Source organism: Perca fluviatilis, chromosome 17 (assembly GCF_010015445.1).
Source record: "Perca fluviatilis chromosome 17, GENO_Pfluv_1.0, whole genome shotgun sequence".
In the NCBI taxonomy this organism is placed as follows: Eukaryota; Metazoa; Chordata; class Actinopteri; order Perciformes; family Percidae; genus Perca; species Perca fluviatilis.
Window position 1 is genome coordinate 34,026,413 of NC_053128.1, and position 24,576 is coordinate 34,050,988.

At 42.9% G+C, this 24,576-nt stretch overlaps 1 protein-coding gene across 2 annotated transcripts in view; it reads left to right on the forward strand.

Annotated features, from left to right (window-relative positions):
• LOC120545262 overlaps positions 1 to 20,212 on the forward strand; it is a 49,214-nt gene extending 29,002 nt beyond the window's left edge. For both annotated transcript variants that reach the window (XM_039779452.1, XM_039779453.1), the window contains exon 5: positions 18,046 to 20,212. In XM_039779452.1, coding sequence (XP_039635386.1) covers positions 18,046 to 19,735 — 1,690 coding nt within the window. In that variant the 3' untranslated portion in view covers positions 19,736 to 20,212. The remainder of the gene's footprint in view (positions 1 to 18,045) is intronic.
• The last annotated feature ends 4,364 nt before the right edge of the window (positions 20,213 to 24,576 follow it).

Sequence of the window (24,576 nt, forward strand, 5' to 3'; positions counted from 1 at the left end):
GGTGCTCGTGCTTCCATGGCGGTTAGTGTTGACGAACTGACCGAAGAGCCGGTTAATTAACTTCGATTCGCGGTCTCTGAGCCGGGACAATCGAGTGCCATACGTTAATGAACCGACTCACTCCTGTTTTTTCTTTCACTTCATTCGTAGCCGTTGGCATTATGCATGTCAATGGTTGACGTTGTGTAGCTGGTATTCTTCTGCTACTGTGTGCGTAGTATCTAGCTCATTAGCCTCCACTGGACTGGAGTGGTGGTGGTAGAATCAATCAGGAAATGAGCTACTAATGCCCTAATGCCTTAGACCCTATGACTAACGAGACCGAATGTAACCATGCAACAGGCCGGCCATTATAGTCTAATCGTAACCGTGCAACCTGCCGCCGCTAGAGTCTAATTAACCGTGCGACCTGCGCGCCCGCAGTCTAATGTAACCGTGCAACCGGCCGCCGCTCGAAGCTAATGAAACCATGCAACCTGCCGGCCGCTAGAGTCTAATGTAACGCGCAACCTGCCGGCCGCTAGAGTCTAACGTAACCGCGCAACCTGGCCGGCGCTAGAGTCTAATGTAACCGTGCAACCTGCCGGCCGCTAGAGTCTAATGTAACCGTGCCACCTGGCCGGGCCGCTAGAGTCTAATGTAACCGTGCAACACCTGCCGCGCTAGAGTCTAATGTAACCGCTGCAACCTGCCGGCCGCTAGAGTCTAATGTAACCGCAACCTGCCGGCCGCTAGAGTCTAATTAACCGTCGCGACCGTCGGCCGCTAGAGTCTAATGTAACCGTGCAACCTGCCGCCGCCGAAGTCTAATGAAACCATGCAACCTGCCGGCCGCTAGAGGCTAATGTAACCGTACAACCTGCCGGCCGCTAGAGTCTAATTAACCGTGCGACCTGCCGGCCGCTAGAGTCTAATGTAACCGTGCAACCTGCGCGCTAGAGTCTAATGTAACCGTGCTACCCTGCCGGCCGCTAGAGTCAATTGTAACCGTGCAACCTGCCGCCGCTAGAGTCTAATGTAACGCGGCAACCTGCCGGCCGCTAGAGTCTATCGTAACCTGCAACCTGCCGGCCGCTTAGAGTCTAATAACCGTACCCGCTCGCCGCTAGAGTCTAGTGTAACCGTGCAACCTGCGGCCGCTAGAGTCTAATGTAACCGCAACCTGCCGGGCCGCTAGAGTCTATTAACCGTGCGACCCGCGCCGCTAGAGTCTAATGTAACCGCGTAACCTGCGCCGCTCGAAGTCTAATGAAACCATGCAACCTGCCGGCCGCTAGAGTCTAATGTAACCGTGCACCTCGTCGGCCGCGAGTCTAATAACCGTGCGACCTGCCGGCCGCTAGAGTCTAATGTAACCGGCAACCTGCCGGCCGCTAGAGTCTAATGTAACCGTGCAACCTCCGGCCGCTAGAGTCTATTAACCGCGCGACCTGCCGGCCGCTAGAGTCTAATGTAACCGTAACCTGCCGGCCGCTCGAGTTCATCGAAACCATGCAACCTCCGGCCGCTAGAGTCTAATGTAACCGGCAACCTGCCGCCGCTAGAGTCTAATGTAACCGTCGCGACCTGCCGCCACTAGAGTCTAATGTAACCATGCAACCTGCCGGCCGCTAGAGTCTAATGTAAACCGTACACGCTCGGCCGCTAGAGTCTAATGTAACCGTGCAACTGGCCGGCCACTAGAGTCCAATGTAACCGCGGTGTCTTGGTTCTCAGCAAGTTTGAGTTATTAACCGAGCCTTGTTTCTGGTGCATCTTTCTAGGATTGTGTTCATGGCAATCCACTCATTATCGATGGGGAAGTACAGTACATCACATACAAATACATGTCATGTTATTTTGGTAGTTATGTTAAGTTAAATGTTAGAGAAGTGAATGTTGCTACGTGGTAGCTAGGCTAGGCTTTCACAAGGAGACCGCGCACCAGGCTACTGAACGAGACCGTAAGGACCGTAACCGAGGGACATTATAGAGTGTGGTCTAGACCTACTCTATCTGTAAAGTGTCTCGAGATAACTTCTGTTATGATTTGATACTATAAATAAAATTGAATTGAATTGAATTACTGCATGAGTCTATATTCAAACGGGTGTCTAGGTTCTCCGGCACGTTAGAGTTATCAACCGATAGCCCTAAACACACATTTTTCCAAGGGACAGAATTTTTTAAGCAGACACTCCAGGGCCGGACTTTCAAATAAAGAAAATAAAATTATACCCAATAATGTATCATCTTGTTTGATATTTTCACTTTCTTACTAAATTAATGCTATATTTATTTACATGTATTAGTGTAAGCAAACCCCCAAAACATGGAAAATCCATAATGATAACTAGATAGGCTACTTAACTAGAAAATGATATCAGATTAGTCCTGTATGCCTAATTTGAAATAAGACAATTCTGATTCTAAATAGCCGGCAACATCGTCAGAATGAAGAAGCGCGCATCATTCACGTGATATTAAGTAGCCACATGTATTTGTTTTGGTCTTAAAATACCTCCATAGGTTTACCGCTCCAGCAGAGAGGATGGCTCGTTTAGACAGCAGCTAGTTTACAAGAGTTTGTCCAAAGTTCAAGATTGGTTGCAAATTAAGACAAACAGTTAGACTACAAACTGACATCTTTCGTTTTAGCTCGTTTGTAAAGTCGCTATTTGCAGAGTAGAGCTGTGTTTGCACAGCGGTGGGACGAGTGGACAGCGCGACAGATCAGACTGAAATATCGGTTTCTACGTGTTTCTGCCTGTAGAACAGGTAATGCGGGTTAATGATAAGTATTGACTCTTTAATCATGGAGGTTTTATTGTAGGATACCTACTTACAGTAACGAGTGTAGCGTTAGTTCATCTGTGCCATCGGGCGTAAATAATCCTCCGTAACGTTTCCAGTCAGTAGGCTACATGTGCTGGCGTGTAACGCACACCAGTGACTGTGGCTGCAACCAGCCCGACATACGCTTTTACATCGGGCCATTGCTTATGTCGAGCCTGGTGGTCTACGATAAAGGGAGGTCCTCCAGAGGTGCTCGGCTTCCATGGCGGTTAGTGTTGACGAACTGACCGAAGAGCCGGTTAATTAACTTGACTCGGTCTCTGAGCCGGACAATCGAAAGTGCCATACGTTAATGAACCGACTCAATCCTGTTTTTTCTTTCACTTCATTCGTACGTTGGCATTATGCATGTCAATGGTTGACCGTTGTGTAGCTGGTATTCTTCTACACTGTGCGTAGTATCTAGCTCATTAGCCTCCACTGGACTGGAGTGGTGGTGGTAGAATCAATCAGGAAATGAGCTACTAATGCCCTAATGCCTAGACCCTATGACTAACGAGACCGAATGTAACCATGCAACAGGCCGGCCATTATAGTCTATCGTAACCGTCGCAACCTGCGGCCGCTAGAGTCTAATGTAACCGTGCAACCTGCCGGCCGCTAGAGTCTAATGTAACCGCGGCAACCTGCCGGCCGCTAGAGTCTAATGTAACCGCGCAACCTGCCGGCCGCTAGAGTCTAATGTAACCGGGCAACCTGCCGCGCTAGAGTCTAATGTAACCGCGCCACCCGGGCCGTCTAGAGTCTAATGTAACCGCGCAACCTGCCGGCCGCTAGAGTCTAATGTAACCGTGCCACCTGCCGGCCGCTAGAGTCTAATGTAACCGTGCGACCTGCCGGCCGCTAGAGTCTAATGTAACCGTGCAACTGGCCGGCCACTAGAGTCTAATGTAACCGTGCAACTGGCCGGCCACTAGAGTCTAATGTAACCGTGCAACCGGCCGGCCGCTCGAGTCTAATGTAATCAAGCGGTGTCTTGGTTCTCAGCAAGTTTGAGTTATTAACCGAGCCTTGTTTCTGGTGCATCTTTCTAGGATTGTGTTCATGGCAATTCACTCATTATCGATGGGGAAGTACAGTACATCACATACAAATACATGTCATGTTATTTTGGTAGTTATGTTAAGTTAAATGTTAGAGAAGTGAATGTTGCTACGTGGTAGCTAGGCTAGGCTTTCACAAGGAGACCGCGCACCAGGCTACTGAACGAGACCGTAAGGACCGTAACCGAGGGACATTATAGAGTGTGGTCTAGACCTACTCTATCTGTAAAGTGTCTCGAGATAACTTCTGTTATGATTTGATACTATAAATAAAATTGAATTGAATTGAATTACTGCATGAGTCTATATTCAAACGGGTGTCTAGGTTCTCGGCACGTTAGAGTTATCAACCGATAGCCCTAAACACACATTTTTCCAAGGGACAGAATTTTTTTAAGCAGACACTCCCGGGGCCGGACTTTCAAATAAAGAAAATAAAATTATACCTAATAATGTATCATCTTGTTTGATATTTTCACTTTCTTACTAAATTAATGCTATATTTATTTACATGTATTAGTGTAAGCAAACCCCTAAAAACATGGAAAATCCATAATGATAACTAGATAGGCTACTTAACTAGAAAATGATATCAGATTAGTCCTGTATGCCTAATTTGAAATAAGACAATTCTGATTCTAAATAGCCGGCAACATCGTCAAGAATGAAGAACGCGGCATCATTCACTGATATTAAGTAGCCACATGTATTTGTTTTGGTCTTAAAATACCTCCATAGGTTTACCGCTCCAGCAGAGAGGAGGCTCGTTAGACAGCAGCTAGTTTACAAGAGTTTGTCCAAAGTTCAAGATTGGTTGCAAATTAAGACAAACAGTTAGACTACAAACTGACATCTTTCGTTTTAGCTCGTTTGTAAAGTCGCTATTTGCAGAGTAGAGCTGTGTTTGCACAGCCGGTGGACGAGTGGACAGCGCAGGCAGATCAGACTGAAATATCGGTTTCTACGCGGTTTCTGCCTGTAGAACAGGTACGTGGGTTAATGATAAGTATTGACTCTTTAATCATGGAGGTTTTATTGTAGGATACCTACTTACAGTAACGAGTGTAGCGTTAGTTCATCTGTGCCATCGGGCGTAAATAATCCCTCGGTAACGTTTCCCAGTCAGTAGGCTACATGTGCTGCGCTGTAACGCACGCCAGTGACTGTGTGCTGCAACCAGCCCGCACACGTTTTTACATCGGGCCATTGCTTATGTCGAGCCTGGTGGTCTACGATAAAGGGAGGTCCTCCAGAGGTGCTCGTGCTTCCATGGCGGTTAGTGTTGACGAACTGACCGAAGAGCCGGTTAATTAACTCGACTTCGGTCTCTGAGCGGACAATCGAGTGCCATACGTTAATGAACCGACTCACTCCTGTTTTTCTTTCACTTCATTCGTGCCGTTGGCATTATGCATGTCAATGGTTGGCCGTTGTGTAGCTGGTATTCTTCTGCTACTGTGTGCGTAGTATCTAGCTCATTAGCGTCCCACTGGACTGGAGTGGTGGTAGTAAATCAATCAGGAAATGAGCTACTAATGCCCTAATGCCTCAGACCCTATGACTAACGGACCGAATGTAACCATGCAACAGGCCGGCCATTATAGTCTATCGTAACCGTGCAACCTGCGGCCGCTAGAGTCTAATGTAACCGTGCAACCTGCCGGCCGCTAGAGTCTAATCAACCGTGCGACCTGCCGGCCGCTAGAGTCTAATTAACCGTGCGACCTGCCGGCCGCTTAGAGTCTAATGTAACCGCGGCAACCTGCCGGCCGCTAGAGTCTAATGTAACCGTGCGACCTGCCGGCCACTAGAGTCTAATGTAACCATGCAACCTGCCGCGCTAGAGTCTAATGTAACCGTGCCAACCTGCCGGCCGCTAGAGTCTAATGTAACCGCGGCAACTGGCGGGCCATTAGAGTCTAATGTAACCGCGGCAACTGGCCGGCCACTAGAGTCTAATGTAACCGTGCAACCGGCCGGCCGCTCGAGTCTAATGTAATCAAGCGGTGTCTTGGTTCTCAGCAAGTTTGAGTTATTAACCGAGCCTTGTTTCTGGTGCATCTTTCTAGGATTGTGTTCATGGCAATTCACTCATTATCGATGGGGAAGTACAGTACATCACATACAAATACATGTCATGTTATTTTGGTAGTTATGTTAAGTTAAATGTTAGAGAAGTGAATGTTGCTGGCGTAGCTAGGTAGGCTTTCACAAGGAGACCGCGCACCAGGCTACTGAACGAGACCGTAAGGACCGTAACCGAGGGACATTATAGAGTGTGGTCTAGACCTACTCTATCTGTAAAGTGTCTCGAGATAACTTCTGTTATGATTTGATACTATAAATAAAATTGAATTGAATTGAATTACTGCATGAGTCTATATTCAAACGGGTGTCTAGGTTCTCGGCACGTCGTGAGTTATCAACCGATAGCCCTAAACACACATTTTTCCAAGGGACAGAATTTTTTTAAGCAGACACTCCAGGGGCCGGACTTTCAAATAAAGAAAATAAAATTATACCTAATACGTATCATCTTGTTTGATATTTTCACTTTCTTACTAAATTAATGCTATATTTATTTACATGTATTAGTGTAAGCAAACCCCTAAAAACATGGAAAATCCATAATGATAACTAGATAGGCTACTTAACTAGAAAATGATATCAGATTAGTCCTGTATGCCTAATTTGAAATAAGACAATTCTGATTCTAAATAGCCGGCAACATCGTCAAGAAAGAACGCGGCATCATTCACGTGATATTAAGTAGCCACATGTATTTGTTTTGGTCTTAAAATACCTCCATAGGTTTACCGCTCCAGCAGAGAGGATGGCTCGTTTAGACAGCAGCTAGTTTACAAGAGTTTGTCCAAAGTTCAAGATTGGTTGCAAATTAAGACAAACAGTTAGACTACAAACTGACATCTTCGTTTTAGCTCGTTTGTAAAGTCGCTATTTGCAGAGTAGAGCTGTGTTTGCACAGCCGGTGGGACGAGTGGACAGCGCAGACAGATCAGACTGAAATATCGGTTTCTACGGTTTCTGCCTGTAGAACAGGTACGGGTTAATGATAAGTATTGACTCTTTAATCATGGAGGTTTTATTGTAGGATACCTACTTACAGTAACGAGTGTAGCGTTAGTTCATCTGTGCCATCGGCGGTAAATAATCCTCGGTAACGTTTCCAGTCAGTAGGCTACATGTGCTGCGTGTAACGCATACACCAGTGACTGTGGCTGCAACCAGCCCGACATACGTTTACATCGGGCCATTGCTTATGTCGAGCCTGGTGGTCTACGATAAAAGGGAGGTCCTCCAGAGGTGCTCGTGCTTCCATGGCGGTTAGTGTTGACGGAACTGACCGAAGAGCCGGTTAATTAACTCGACTCGTGTCTCTGAGCCGGGACAATCGAGTGCCATACGTTAATGAACCGACTCACTCCTGTTTTTTCTTTCACTTCATTCGTACGTTGGCATTATGCATGTCAATGGTTGGCCGTTGTGTAGCTGGTATTCTTCTGCTACTGTGCGTAGTATCTAGCTCATTAGCGCCTCCACTGGACTGGAGTGGTGGTGGTAGAATCAATCAGGAAATGAGCTACTAATGCCCTAATGCCTAGACCCTATGACTAACGGACCGAATGTAACCATGCAACAGGCCGGCCATTATAGTTAATCGTAACCGGCAACCTGCCGGCCGCTAGAGTCTATAACCCGTGCGACCTGCCGGCCGCTAGAAGTCTAATCGTAACCGCGCAACCTGCCGGCCGTCGAGTCTAATGAAACCATGCAACCTGCCGGCCGCTTAGAGTCTAATGTAACCGTGCAACCTGCCCGCCGCTAGAGTCTAATGTAACCGGCAACCTGCCGGCCGCTAGAGTCTATTGTAACCCGTGCAAGGGCCTGGCCGGCCTAGAGTCTAATGTAACCGTGCCACCTGCCGCGCTAGAGTCTAATGTAACCGTGCAACACCTGCCGGCGCTAGAGTCTAATGTAACGCGCAACCTGCCGGCCGCTAGAGTCTAATGTAACCGTGCCACCTGGCGGCCGCTAGAGTCTATCGTAACCGCTGCCGGCCGCTAGAGTCTAATTAACCGCGCGACCTGCGCCGCCTAGAGTCTAATCGTAACCGCGGCAACCCCGCGGCCGCCGAAATTCATCTGAAACCATGCAACCTGCCGGCCGCTTAGAGTCTATAACCGTGCGACCTGCCGGCGCTAGAGTCTAATGTAACCGCGGCGACCTGCCCGCCACTAGAGTCTATTGTAACCATGCAACCTGCGGCCGCTAGAGTCTAATGTAACCGTTCCCTGCCGTCGCTAGAGTCTAATGTAACCGTGCAACTGGCCGGCCACTAGAGTCTAATGTAACCGTGCAACTGGCCGGCCACTAGAGTCTAATGTAACCGTGCAACCGGCCGGCCGCTCGAGTCTAATGTAATCAAGCGGTGTCTTGGTTCTCAGCAAGTTTGAGTTATTAACCGAGCCTTGTTTCTGGTGCATCTTTCTAGGATTGTGTTCATGGCAATTCACTCATTATCGATGGGGAAGTACAGTACATCACATACAAATACATGTCATGTTATTTTGGTAGTTATGTTAAGTTAAATGTTAGAGAAGTGAATGTTGCTACGTGGTAGCTAGGCTAGGCTTTCATAAAGGACAGCCGAGGCTACTGAACGAGACCGTAAGGACCGGAACCGAGGGACATTATAGAGTGTGGTCTAGACCTACTCTATCTGTAAAGTTTCTCGAGATAACTTCTGTTATGATTTGATACTATAAATAAAATTGAATTGAATTGAATTACTGCATGAGTCTATATTCAAACGGGTGTCTAGGTTCTCGCACGTTAGAGTTATCAACCGATAGCCCTAAACACACATTTTTCCAAGGGACAGAATTTTTTAAGCAGACACCCCAGGGCCGGACTTTCAAATAAAGAAAATAAAATTATACCTAATACGTATCATCTTGTTTGATATTTTCACTTTCTTACTAAATTAATGCTATATTTATTTACATGTATTAGTGTAAGCAAAACCCCTAAAAACATGGAAAATCCATAATGATAACTAGATAGGCTACTTAACTAGAAAATGATATCAGATTAGTCCTGTATGCCTAATTTGAAATAAGACAATTCTGATTCTAAATAGCCGGCAACATCGGCAAGAATGAAGAACGCGCATCATTCACGTGATATTAAGTAGCCACATGTATTTGTTTTGGTCTTAAAATACCTCCATAGGTTTACCGCTCCAGCAGAGAGGATGGCTCGTTTAGACAGCAGCTAGTTTACAAGAGTTTGTCCAAAGTTCAAGATTGGTGCAAATTAAGACAAACAGTTAGACTACAAACTGATATTTTTACTCGTTCGTTTTTTTGTCCAGTCGCTATTTGCAGAGTAGAGCTGTGTTTGCACAGCGGTGGTGGACAGAGTGGACAGCGCAGACAGATCAGACTGAAATATCGGTTTCTATCGCTGTTTCTGCCTGTAGAACAGGTACGTGGGTTAATGATAAGTATTGACTCTTTAATCATGGAGGTTTTATTGTAGGATACCTACTTACAGTAACGAGTGTAGCGTTAGTTCATCTGTGCCATCGGGCGGTAAATAATCCTCGGTAACGTTTCCAGTCAGTAGGCTACATGTGCTGCGGTAACGACACACCAGTGACTGTGGCTGCAACCAGCCCGCGACATACGTTTTTACATCGGGCCATTGCTTATGTCGAGCCTGGGGGTCTACGATAAAGGGAGGTCCTCCAGAGGTGCTTTGTGCTTCCATGGCGGTTAGTGTTGACGAACTGACCGAAGAGCCGGTTAATTAACTCGACTTCGTGTCTCTGAGCCGGACAATCGAATGCCATACGTTAATGAACCGACTCACTCCTGTTTTTCCTTTCACTTCATTCGTACGTTGGCATTATGCATGTCAATGGTTGGCCGTTGTGTAGCTGGTATTCTTCTGCTACTGTGTGCGTAGTATCTAGCTCATTAGCGCCTCCACTGGACTGGAGTGGTGGTGGTAGAATCAATCAGGAAATGAGCTACTAATGCCCTAATGCCTAGACCCTGTGACTAACGGGGACCGAATGTAACCATGCAACAGGCCGGCCATTATAGTCAATGCAACCGCGGCAACCTGCCGCCGCTAGAGTCTAATGTAACCGTGCAACCTGCCGCCGCGTAGAGTCTAATGTAACCGGCAACCTGCCGGCCGCTAGAGTCTAATGTAAACCCGCAACCTGCGGCCGCTAGAGTCTAATGTAACCGTGCAACCTGCCGGCGCTAGAGTCTAATGTAACCGTGCAACCTGGCGGGCCGCTAGAGTCTAATTAACCGCGCGACCTGCCGGCCGCTAGAGTCTAATGTAACCGTGCAACCTGCCGGCCGCTCAAGTCTAATGTAACCGGCAACCTGCCGGCCGCTAGAGTCTAATGTAACCGTGCAACCTGCGGCCGCTAGAGTCTAATGTAACCGCGCGACCTCCGTCGCCGCTAGAGTCTAATGTAACCGTTCAACGCGTGCGGCCACTAGAGTCTAATGTAACCGTGCCGCCGGCCGCTAGAGTCTAATGTAACCGTGTAACCTGCCGGCGCTAGAGTCTAATGTAACCGCGGCACCGCCGCCGCTAGAGTCTAATGTAACCTTGCAACTGGCCGGCCACTAGAGTCTAATGTAACCGCGGCAACCCGGCCGGCCGCTAGAGTCTATCGTAACCGTGCAACCCGGCCGCTAGAGTCTAATAACCGCGCGACCTGCCGGCCGCTAGAGTCTAATGTAACCGTTCAACGTGCCGCCACTAGAGTCTAATGTAACCGCGCACCTGCCGGCCGCTAGAGTCTAATGTAACCGCGGCAACCTGCCGGCCGCTAGAGTCTAATGTAACCGCGCAGCCCCGCCGGCCGCTAGAGTCTAATGTAACCTTGCAACTGGCCGGCCACTAGAGTCTAATGTAACCGTAACCGGCCGTCTGCTTCGGGTCTAATGTAATCAAGCGGTGTCTTGGTTCTCAGCAAGTTTGAGTTATTAACCGAGCCTTGTTTCTGGTGCATCTTTCTAGGATTGTGTTCATGGCAATTCACTCATTATCGATGGGGAAGTACAGTACATCACATACAAATACATGTCATGTTATTTTGGTAGTTATGTTAAGTTAAATGTTAGAGAAGTGAATGTTGCTACGTGGTAGCTAGGCTAGGCTTTCACAAGGAGACCGCGCACCAGGCTACTGAACGAGACCGTAAGGACCGTAACCGAGGGACATTATAGAGTGTGGTCTAGACCTACTCTATCTGTAAAGTGTCTCGAGATAACTTCTGTTATGATTTGATACTATAAATAAAATTGAATTGAATTGAATTACTGCATGAGTCTATATTCAAACGGGTGTCTAGGTTCTCGGCACGTTAGAGTTATCAACCGATAGCAGAAGCCTTTATGCTAATATTCTATATTCTATATTTTAGAATTGTGTTCATGGAAATTCATATGCTACATTACCAAGGGGAAAGTATTATATCACATACAAATACACATAATGTTATGTAAAGTTAAACGCGATCCCCCCCCACCGAGGGCACGCAAACCAGTGACCGAATCTATTACCTCGGTAGGCCAACCAACGACCGTCCGGTTGAACCGACTCCCGTAAAAGAGTCGGTTATCCCATCACTAATGGCGGTTTCAGTTGTGCGTCCTCCTCCTCCTTTAGCAACAAACAAGCGCTGAAATAGAGCGTGCGGCGTGCGGAGCGTGCGTAATGCAATCTAGGAGCAGTGATTCGCCAAACCTCCCTTATTGCAGTTGCAAACATTTCTTCTAATTTTATTTTTTAGTAACGAGTAACAAAGATGCGTAGTGGAAATATAACGGAGTAAAAGTATACATTTTATCTAGGAAATGTAGTGAAGTAAAAGTGAAAGTTGACATAAATTTAAGTAAAGTACAGATAGGCCTACGTGAAATTTCTACTTAAGTACAGTAACAACGTATTTGTACTCCGTTACATTACAACACTGAACATCAGAGCCGTTTAAAAAGTAGGCGGTCACTGTTGAGCTTCCTTTGACGATTCTTCAGTTTAAAAAAAAATAAGAAACGTGCCAAATAAAATGTTTGATGCTCCTGATTCCTCTCGTAGCTGGTTGTCTTGGTTCCAGGGTTAAAACACAGATACACACACATCAGAGCCATTTAAAAAGTGGGCGGTCACTGTTGAGCTCTATACCATTTTTAGGGATCACACACGTTCATTATTCTTCAAATCAAAAACATTGATATTCACTGATCTGGTTCATTTTCAAACAGCACAATTATTTGCAATTTGTTCTATGGTGGATAAATACATATGTATAAATGTATGTTTTCTTTTTTTTTGTGGGTATATACATATGTTGCAAATGTAAAGCATATGTTTAGATAGGATATGATATAAATATGAAGCCGTTCTGATGATCGTTAATGAGTAGTGGAGTAGGGGAAGGATTAAAGGGGATTAAATAGAGTTATCCTTCCTATTCCTTTTGGATATTTTAAGGTAATATTGTTTTGTATTCTTAGCTTTTATTGTATAATTTTGTACATATTTGAGCTAAAACCTTCGTACATTCAGAGAACTAAGACTGAAAAAGTGTCAGATTGATGTGATTATATAAACAAATCAAATCAGGTCTGTTTTTTACTTAAATGGCAATCAGGGGCGATCCTAGGATCAGAGCTTTAGGAGTGCCTCGTAGACTTTTAATGTAGTTTTTTAATGGTCTTCTGTGCGATTTTGCATTTTAGAATCATTTTGGACCATCGTGATAGAGGGAACACTGAATTGTTACAACCAGAGAGACACCACCCATTCAGAGAAAACTTACTTTAATGCTGAGCCACAGGGCTGTTACTACAAAGCGGCATGGTGGCCCAGTGGTTAGCACTGTGACCTCACAGCAAGAAGGTTCTGGGTTCTAATCTAGGTCGTTCCCGGGGCCTTTCTGTTTGCATGTTCTCCCCACGTTTGCGTCGGTTTCCTCTGGGTGCTCCGATTTCCCCCACCATCAAAAACATTTACTATGTTCTGGAGTTGGTCCCGGGGCGCTGTGATTGGCTGCCCACTGCTCCCTTGAGCGATGGATAAAATGCAGAGAATGAATTTCACTACATGTACGTGTATGTGACAAATAAAGTACCTTTAAAGGTCAGGTTGTATTACAAATGAAATCATTTATCAACGAAAAAGTAGACATTTCCAAAATACAGCATTAATACCTTTTGAAAATTAGAGCACTTTTTTTCTGAAAATGGCTCAGAATTATTTCTGAGCCATTTTCTGTCTAGATTCTTGGTTTAGTTTCACGATGCTTTGATATTTCTGAAGCCAAACTTCTAAGTTTACAATAGATTAACACAGACTTTTTTTCAATTATATATTTAGAGCTGTAGGGATCAAGTTTAGGGGTACTTCTAGGGGTAATATATAAATATTGCAATACTTTAATCATTGGACTGTAGACTAAATTAGCATAATTACTTCCTTAAAGTGATAGTTCGGAGTAATGTCCCCCTAGGGTCCTTTGCACCATGACCTCGAGCCAAACACCCCCCCAGAAGCTTTTTTCACCTGGGTCGAACATTGGGAGAGTTAGCGTAGAGTAGCGTTATCAGCTGAATAGCTTAGCGCAGGGGCTAATGGATCCGAAGTGTCTCTTAACATTACCCCACTAATAATGCCCGAAATGATACCAAACGTCTACAGTAGTACAAATATGTCATGTACTCATAAAACGATGGATTGGAAAGTTTGTAAGTACACCAGAAGTTTATGTAAATAACACTTGCCTGCTGGCTTCTGCTCTCTGCTGTTGTTGTTGCTGCTGTGAGATGAGTGCTTAGGGCCGTCTACAAATTACTACACCGAAAAAAGATGCAACAAAAATATTTATTAATTAAAGCTGCGAGCAGCGATGGACGGGCCCTCACGCCTCTGTGCGCGTCGGGGTTACCGGCGGACGCCGCTCCTTGCGACCGTGCATTCGCGCGGCACTCGTACGCCGCAAACCGTCACCAATGAAAAGGGAACTCCCCGCCGAGTTCAATGACACCTCACACAAGACTCTACGTCATATGGTTCATTAGCTGCGAAAAGGGGCGTGGCTAAAGCATAGGGGGTGGGTCCAACCATCACCAATTAAAAATGAAGCCTCTGCTGAGATGAATGATACCTCACACAAGACTCTACCTTAAATGGGTAAGCATGTATGAAAGGGGGCGTGGCTTAAAGATAGGGGACGGGCCAAACCATCACCAATGAAGAAGGAAGTCTCTGCTGAGTTCAATGATACCTCACACAAGGTTCTACATTAAACAGGTCATTAGTTATAAAAGGGGGCGTGGCCTAAACATAGGGGGCGGGCCAAACCATCACCAATGAAGAAGGAAGTCTCTGCTGAGTTCAATGATACCTCACACAAGGGTCTACATTAAACGGTTGAAACGTTGAAAGGGGGCGTGGCTTATGCAAAGGGGGCGGGCCAAACCATCACCAATAAAGAAGGAACTCTCTGCTGAGTTCAATGACACCTCACACAATACTCTACCTTAAACGGTTCAAATGTTATGAAAGGGGGCGTGGCCTGAGTAAGTGGGCGTGGTCATATTATAGGGGCCGGCTGAGTATCACACGTAGACCACACATTCTGAGTTTCATGCAAATCGGATGATGTTTGTCATATAAGGCACATTTCATGTTGCCAGCGGGGCGCTATGACCAAAAGTCAATTTTGGCCTGTAAGTTGTCCTGCAGGCCGGACCCTTGTCCATCGTGAAAAATTACTGGCAGATACGACAACGCACTCAAGGTTACAAAACTCTTTTGTTCATCGCTAGAGCGACCCAAAATGGGCATCGAAACGCGCCCACACCGTCTGGCGATTTATTTTTTAATAACTTTTCATCGTTAAGGTGTTGGGATGGTACAGACCAAGTTTGAATTCCATCGGATGAAATCTCTAGGAGGAGTTCGTTAAAATATAGCACCTTGACTTTTAGGCCTACCCTGTTGCCACTAGGGGGGCTATGACTTTAAGTAAATATCGGCCTTTATTTGTCCTCAGGGTTGGACTGTTATGAATCCTGAAAAGTTTTGAGGTAATCGGACAACGTACACTCGAGTTACACCCACTTCCTGTTCCGGTGGCAAAACACACAAAATGGCCGCCGACCACGGCCACGCCCTATGACGAAAAGTTTTTCTTCTTAAGATGGTACAGACCGAGTTTGAAGTTGATCAGATGAAATCTCTAGGAGGAGTTTGTTAAAGTACGACATGTGGAAATGGCCAAAATCGCACTAATTTCGAACTTTGAAATCAAAATGGCGGACTTCCTGTTGGGTTTAGGGTATGGCTCTAATGAAGGTTTTTGTACATCTTGACATGCTACATATGTGTACCAAGTTTCGTGAGTCTACGTTAAAACGCACTGGAGGGGCTCAATTTTCTTAACTTTGTAGGGGGCGCTAGCGAGCCATTTTTGTGCGCCTATTCCCTAATAATTATTAGGGCCCGAGCGCCGACAGCGGCGAAGGCCCTATTGAAACTGAAGGAATTATTCTTTCTTTCTTTCTTTCTTTCTTTCTTTCTTTCTTTCTTTCTTTCTTTCTATTCTTTTTCCCGTCAAATGAATTGGCTTTTTGAGGGCCTTTACATATTCAAAAACTCACCAAATTTGGCGGTCGCATCAAGTCTGGTGAAAATTTACGTAATTTAAGGGTTTCGGGAATAGGCGCACAAAAATGGCTCGCTAGCTCCCCCTACAAAGTTAAATAAATTGAGCCCCTCCAGTGCGTTTAACGTAGACTCACGAAACTTGGTTCACATATGTAAAATGTCAAGACGTACAAACAACTTCATTAGAGCCATACCCTAAACCCAACAGGAAGTCCGCCATTTTGATTTCAAAGTTCGAAATTAGTGCGATTTTGGCCATTTCCACATGTCGTACTTTAACGAACTCCTCCTAGAGATTTCATCCGATCAACTTCAAACTCGGTCTGTGCCATCTTAAGATGTTAAAGATGACAAGTTGTTAAAAGAAAAACTTTTCGTCATAGGGCGTGGCCTGCGGGGCGGCTATTTTGGTGCTTTCGGAGCCGAAACAGGAAGTGGGTGTAACTTCGAAAATGCGTTGTCCGATTACTCTCGAAACCTTTTAGGATTCATAAGAGTCCAACCCTGACGACAAATATAGGCCGATATTTACTTAAAGTCATAGCGCCCCCTTAGTGGCAACAGGAAGTAGGCCTAAAAGTCAAGGTGCTATACTTTAACAAACTCCTCCTAGAGATTTCGTCCGATGGACTTCAAACTTGGTCTGTTCCATCCCAACACCTGAACGATGAAAAGTTATTAAAAGAAAAACTTTTGGTCGCAGACGGGCGTATGCGCTGCGGCCATTTTGAGTGTTTAGCGATGAACAAAGAAGTTGTTGTAACTTGAGTGTACGTTGTCGTATCTGCCCGAAATTTCTCACGATGGACAAGGGTCCAGGCCTGAGGACAGCTACAGGCCAAAATTGACTTTTGGTCATAGCGCCCCCCCCTGGCCACAGGAAATGCGCCTTATATGACAAACATCCGATTTACATGAAACTTAACATGTGATCCTGAGCCAGCCCCTATAATATGATTACGCCCACTTACTCAGGCCACGCCCCCTTCCATACCATTTGAACCGTTTAAGGTAGGACCTTGTGTGAGGTATCATTGAACTCAGCAGAGACTTCGTTATTAATTGGTTATGGTTTGACCCGCCCCCTTTGCTCAAGCCACGCCCCCTTTCATACAATTTGAACCCTTTAAGGTATACCCTTGTGTGAGGTATCATTGAACTCAGCAGACACTTCCTTCTTCATTGGTGATGGTTTGGCCCGCCCCCTATGCTTAAGCCACGCCCCCTTTCATAAATGCTGACCCATCTAAGGTAGAGTCTTGTGTGAGGTATTGTTGAACTCAGCAGAGACTTCCTTTTTTATTGGTGATGGTTTGACCCGCCCCCTATGCTTTGGCCACGCCCCCTTTCACAGCTAATGAACCGCATGACGTAGAATCTTGTGTGAGGTATCGTTGTACTCGGCAGGAAGTTCCCTTTTCATTGTTGACGATTCACAGCGTCTGAGTGCCGCGCAAATGCGCAATCGCAAGGAGCGCCGTCCGCCGGTAACCCCGATGCGCGCAGAGGCGCGAGGGCCCGTCCATCGCTGCTCGCAGCTTTAATTTAACTTATTTTTTAAAATGCTGTAGTATAACTAGCAGGAGACAAGTTATAATTGAGGTAAGTTTGGAGACATTACCTTATTTAAGCATTAAATTAATAAATATTTTTGTTGCATCTCTTTTCGGTGTAGTAATTTGTAGACGGCCCTAAGCACTCGTCTCACAGCAGCAACAACAGCAGAGAGCAGAAGCCAGCAGGAAAGTGTTCATAAACTTCTGGTGTACTTACAAACTTTCCAATCCATCGTTTTATAAGTGCATAACCTATTTGTACTACCTAGACGTATGGTATCATTTCGGGCATTATTAGTGGGGTAATGTTAAGAGACACTTCGGATCCATTAGCCCCTGCGCTAAGCTATTCAGCTGATAACGCTACTCTACGCTAACTCTCCCAATGTTCGACCCAGGTGAAAAAAGCTTCTGAGGGGGTGTTTGGCTTGAGGTCATGGTGCAAAGGACCCTAGGGTGACATTACTCCGAACCATCACTTTAAGTGATTTATAGGGTCTTAACAAAACTTTATTTAAAATACATCCCCCAGATTACAGCAAGAACCAGACCAGATATATTTTTAAGTAATAGTTTCAATATCAAATGTATGTTATGGTCACATGCATTACTACATTATTACATCATTATATTACTAGCACTGTTTTATTAAACAGTCTCTAACATGTCAGTGTCAGAGTACATGTGTTTCAATTTAGACTTTATTTAACTATCTTTTAGCACTAATATTATTTTGAATGATGACATAATATCTGATGATGTGTAAGTGCTTAGTTTATAGATAGTTTCATATTTTGAGCATTCACCAGGTAAAATAGTTTAGCCCCAGTAGGTGGAGTGATATTATTTAATTTCATTGTTTAGCTCTGGTCTTTACTTTTCTACAGGAACACATCATCCAAGTTTGACAACATCACCTGCAAAGTTCTGATCCAATCAGGATCTCCTGCTCTCTACCAGCTGAAACCAAAGGAAGATAACATTGGAACTCTGACAAGAATGACTCTTGGTGAAAAAAATCCAAACAAGATAAATAAAACCATCTTACTTGTTGGTGAAACAGGAGCAGGAAAATCTACTCTGATCAACGCTCTGGTCAACTATGCCATGGGAGTGAAGTGGGCGGATGATGTCTGGTTTAAGATCGTAGAAGAGGAGAGAAGTCAATCAGAAAGTCAGAGAGTAAGTCAGACAGTAAGTCAGACATCAGATGTGATCGTGTACCAGATCTTTGGTTTTGAAGGTAAACCTCTGCCCTACTCTCTGACCATTATCGATACTCCTGGATACGGAGACACCAGAGGGTTCGAACATGATGACATCATCAGTCAAAGATTATTAGACTTGTTCCTCTCAGAAGATGGAGTTCATGAGATTGATGCAGTGGGTCTGGTGATGAAAGGGAGTGAGAATCGACTGAGTGACCGACTGAGGTACATCTTTGATTCAGTGATCTCTCCGTTTGGAAAAGACATGGAGAAGAACATTGTTGCCCTCATCTCACACTCAGATGGTGTGACAGCTGAAAATGTTCTGGAAGCTCTCAAGGAGGCAAACATTAAATGTGCCAAAGATAAAGATGGTGATACTGTTCATTTTATGTTCAACAACCACCAGAAAACACAGAAAACAAATAAAAATAATGTTGCTCTAAAAGGTGCATGGGACTTTACAATGTACCAAATAAGTCAATTTGCTGATTTCCTGACCAAACAATCCCCTCAAAGCCTGATGACAACTATTGAAGTTATGAAATACCAAACCAGACTGACAGCCTGCATCAACAACCTGCAGGACAGAATCAAGTTGATTGATCTAAAACAGACAGAAATCCAACAGAATCAGGAAGCTCTGAAGAAACATGAAGAAGAGATGAAGAACAATGAGATGTTCACTGTAGAAGTTGATGAAGTCTACAAAGCTAAACAAAAAGTCAACAGAGAGAGGAGGTTGTGGGCACTTGGGTTAAATTATGGAGGAGCTGTCTGCTGTACTGTCTGTGAGGAGACCTGTCACTACCCATGCACACTGGCCTGGTATCCAAAACACTGTGAGGTCATAGAAGATGGGTACTGCACTGTCTGTACCAGGGGGTGTCCTGCATCAGTTCATGTGAAGGAAGAACAATGCATTGACTGTGAGGGTGAGTGTTCAGATGAATCAAGTCATGTCAAAACCCCCTGGATCTATGTGACCAAGACAAGGAAAGTTCAGAAGACCCTGAAAGAAATGAAGGAGAAGTATGAAAAGATCAAAGCAGGAGGGGAGGACAAGTCAAGCCTTTTTGAAACTCTTGAGAAGAACTTGGAAGAACTTCATAAAGAAAAAGATCGGTTGTTGGAGGAGTCCTTTCAGCATGTTGTCAAACTGAAGCAGATCGCCCTGAATGTTAATTCACTGTCCACTCATGTCCACTTGGACTTCCTGATTGAGAAGATGAAGGAGAAAGGAGACACAGAGAAGAAGAAGAAACTGGAAGAGATGCAAAGTCAAATGGATAAAGATAAAGGAATGAAGGCAGCAATGCACTACGGGTTTGGTAAACTAAGAGAAGCAGTTGGTGTTGGTAAGAAGTAACCTAGTGATGATGTAGATGAACAGAATCACTGAGAGCAGACAGCTGTGTAGAAAACAAGGTATATACTGGTGATCAAATGTTTCATTATAATTCTTATAATTAATCTATTAAAGAGCCCTACGATGTCGTCGGCGACGTCACACGCGACCTCCGATTAATATTTATATAATTTCGGAACGATTTATTGTTGCTGCTTACCGTTTTTTCCTGCTAATAGCCAAGGAGCTAGCCATCACGGGGTGTCTTTGGTGTCTTTGTAGCCTTTCCAGAAGGTTTTCTATCCAGCCTGCAACTTGTGCGTCTTTTCGGAGTAGTTCAGCAATAAATCCAAACGCTTACATCCAAGATTTATTCACTCGATGTCCATAATTTATTACGTTTTCGGTAATTTCTGCCGCTAGCTCTGTCCGAGTGAGAACAAACAGTAAAGTGAAAAAGAGAGATAATGGCGTCACTGTTTAGATATTTGGGATACATTTGGGCCTTTTTTGAAGAAATGTAAATAGTTTGTCATTTATATGAGTTATAATGTTCATTATGTTTATTTTTGCACTGGACGACTAATAATACATAGAACTGTTTTAGACAACACAAATGCTTGTGTAGCATTGCTGTGTGTGTCATAGCAATACATTTGATATTATTATTTTGATTATTGGCAAAAGCGACTTTTTAAAAAAAAATTATATAAATATATAAATTATATATTTTGTCAACTGTATAAGTTATAATGTTTATTTCTTCACAGTTTGACACCAAAGACATATGGGAACTGATTTAGATTGGCTTAGCTTTTATTGTTCTGTGTGTGATATCAATACATATCTGTGAGATTCATTTTCCGTTTTATTTATTTATTTGTCTTTAAGGTCATACAACCTTTTTTTACATTCAAGTGACCTCAGTACAGCAAAAATATTCTAATAGCCCCATTCTTTCCTGAAAAAATTGATGTACATTGATTGACTATAGACAACAGGGTTTCTGTTTTACAAGCTTTTTTAGAAAATAAAACCTGACGGAAAAGTAATTGTAAAAATGGCCTCAGGTTTCTCAGCGTTAAATGTGATGAAATTAAATGTAAATGTTAAATGTGTAATTCCTGGAAACAGCACTCTGTGTTGTAATGCCTGTTTGTTCTTGTAGTTTCATGTTTCATCGTGATAAATTACTACCGATTAGAGAACAGCTCTGGTTTTAAATGCAGTGATGACGCCCCCTGCTGTTTAATGTTGAGTACAGCAGCTCCCTCCCTCTATATCACTAACTGAAGTCAGATCACAAATACATTTATCATTCTTAAGTTTTCTTTGTGTAAGTTTGATGTTTTAATGCTTTTCTAACGTGCTGTTCAGTAGATAAAAGGCTGTGATTTATTCTGATGTTAGTTTGATGATGACAGAAGTAAACTGGTGGTGGGACCGTAACACATCACTGACATTAATAAATATCCATATAAAGATGTTAAACATGATGTTTCCTCATCTTGTTAATCAGTTTGTTCAGAGGATGTTACAGAACTGATCTCAGATAGAAATATTCTGCTCAACTTTCACTCTTCAGCCATGAAATCTAATGGACTCTCATTTGATGTATATTATAATCAATATATGTGATTATATATTATATACCTATCTTCATTATGTATTCATGCTTAATGATGACAGTTATAATATTTCAGAAGACCCTGGCCATGTGGAAACATGTTGATCATTTCATGTTGTACTTTTATTTTTTTATTTTGAGTGATTCAATGTATTTACAGTATATATTGGGACCAGAGGGTAGTGTGAGTGCTGACTGGTAGCTGGAGAGGTACCAGTCATCCTCCTGGAAACTACCTAACTGATCGCTGTGCTGTGCATGTTAATCCATATCAATGCATGTCTATATGTTTCTCTTTGTGTGGAAATGAAGCAAAATAACAACAATGTAAAAAATAACTAATTATATTCTGTTGTTCCTCATGAAATCCCATCCTGACTGATTCAGTTTTCTGTCAAATATTAATAAAATGTCTGCTTGATATAAGTTTCCTCAGAGTGTCTTCACTGGATCATCAGCAGCTTTTTGAGTCTGTTGAATTTTCTGCTCAACTTTCTTCAATATATGACAATTTGTCTTTGTTCTTTTTTTGTGATCAATTATTCATTTTCTTACAATCATTCATACATTGAGGAGGAAGCATCCTCAGAAAGAAAAACAACAAGAAACCTTAAGCTGATTACATCGCCATTGAAAACACAACAAAAGCACAACAAAGTGTTGTTCAATTCTGATATGTATGATGAAACATGCATTGGGTAGACAACTCATACTTAAAAATATCAGGCACATCCTGATTTCCTCCTTCACATTTTAAAATCCACAGCGGTCAGTACAATATTCTAGATAATAATAAAAAAACTGAATGAAGTATATGCACAACAACATTATACATTGAATACATTAGATACACATTCCGAAAAAACACAATAAAATAAATAAAGCAAATGTATAAAACAAATCAGGATGTAAACAATAGGAAAAGTCTGACCTTATCTACATTATTTCATTTATTTTCTCTAATAGCTCTGACTAGCAGTCAATATTCAAAGTTTTGGCATAATGTAAACGTGCTGTAGAGAGCTCAAGCTGAGCAATATCCCGGTAGGAAGAGAGCCATTTCTTTACTAACAATGTGTGTGGTGGTTTCCAGTGACAGAGTATCATTCTTTTGGCAGCTTAACGCCTATTGTTAATAGTTAGCTTTAGAGACGATGTGTCATTGAGTAGAAGCAAATATGGTAAGAAAGGGATGGGTCGTTTAATGATACTAGACATGATAGATGAAACACTATGCCAAAATCTATTGACCTCTGGACACTGAAACACCATATGGTAAAAAGTAGCAATGGTATTGTCTGGGTAGAAATCACAGTATGGGTTGTCTCTGAGTTTCATTTGCTGTAATTTTTGCGGGACAATTTGTCTTTGTTATACAATTTTATTTAATAGACTTAGTCCTGGCCTCACTAGAAACACTCATATGTATTCACATACATACATAAATACAGTATACACTTGAAATTAAAGTTGTGAATATGTTGATGTGTTGAAACATGTTGAATGTCAATCAGTCTAATAAAGTTCAGGTCAAACACAGTAAAACTTGTGATGTTTAGTATTTGATATCAAACATTGTTGATATAAAATAATTGGAGGATGTAGAGGCAGAAACTCACCACCTTTTGGTAATGTTTCCTTTCATATTTCAGTTGGACCTCAAGACATGATCAGCCAATCAGAAAACATTCATATTATTATTATTATTATTATTATTATTATTATTATTATTATTATTATTATTATAAATACAGAAGATAATCAGTTTGGGAGTCTGATAACTGACCATGTGAAACAAAGTTTATTATCCATTCAGAAAGAGGATTTGAACATGTTTTATTGGGTGACTCCTTTTGTCTCAGTGAGTTTCTCTGTTTCTATTTAGTATTTTATTGGTTGTTATGCTGATTATGTTTCATTGTTTTAAACTGGGTTGTTATTAAAAAATGTCCTAAAGTCAATAAAGTTTTCATTTGAAGGAGAAGATGAACCAGCAGTGATGTTTCCTTTTGACCAGCAGGTGGTGAAAGAAACTAACTGAAGCTGAAACACCCACACTGTAAGACCCAACAGTAAAAGCTTGTTAAAGAAAATGAGTTCTGTTTTGTCAAAAATTCAAAAAAGTTAATTTTCCACTATTTTTCTGAGTAATTAGTACAAATTTGTAATCTCAAGTTTACAGTGCTCAACCACTTTAATTATTTTTCGTCATTGTACTCAAATAGTTTAACAGTAATAGCTGAGACGTCACGTACGTGCGTACATGCTTCGACGTGCCACTTCATCGAGCCACGCACCCTGCACGCACCGATCCTCTGGAAAATTCCGCCATTGTTGCTTTCCGTGTCAGTGGAGAAATTTAGAAGAGTAGCTAATTTGCAGCTTGTGGAGAACTTCGGTGATGTATATGTGTAAGTGAAAGAAGATACTGTCGAAAATTAACCATGGGACTGCCAGTGAAGATTTTTCAGGGAACACCGCTGTGGCATGCAGCAATTTTCTGAACCTGACAAGCTAACTTTTGCCATTGTGCTAACCGCACTGACTGCCGTTATATTGATGTTCTCTTTGGGCGCGCTAATTTGGTAAGTTATGTGTTGATTTAACACCATATTATTTCGATATTTTATTATTGTCTTCATCAAACACATTTTGCTGTCAGTGGTTATTGTATGCATTAAAGCTAATATGAGTTGAGTTTAGTTTAAGCTTTCTTTATCGTTATTAACCCATTTTAAATTTAACGTTTTAAAAAGTGGGAACCAGTGTATTTAGATTTATTTTTCATCTTAAAGTGAAACGTTTTTAGTGTAGAAGTTTTCTGGATATTTGTATAACCGTTAATGTTCCAACAACCAGTCACGTCAAGTCTGTGACCGCTTTTTTTTTTTCCATCGACGATGTCTGGGCAGGTTTTACAAGACGTAGCTAACGTCAACTAACGTTAACGGTTTTGAGGTTTTAAACACATTTATTTCACGCAATACGTTGACATGTGTTCTAAATTTTGTAAGGCCAGTTAAATTTAGAATATGTTTGTAAAATAGCGTTGTCACAGTCTGTGAGGTCCAGTATCCTCTGTCGGTGCGTGGTGACTTCCAGGTTAAACATTTAAAAATAACGTGAAGTTAAAATAAGGTAACTTTCTGAGATTAACGTTATCTCCCTTCTTAACCTGATAGTGCCATTTGTTCATATCTTTGTTTAGCTTATTGATTTACGGTTTGAAGACATT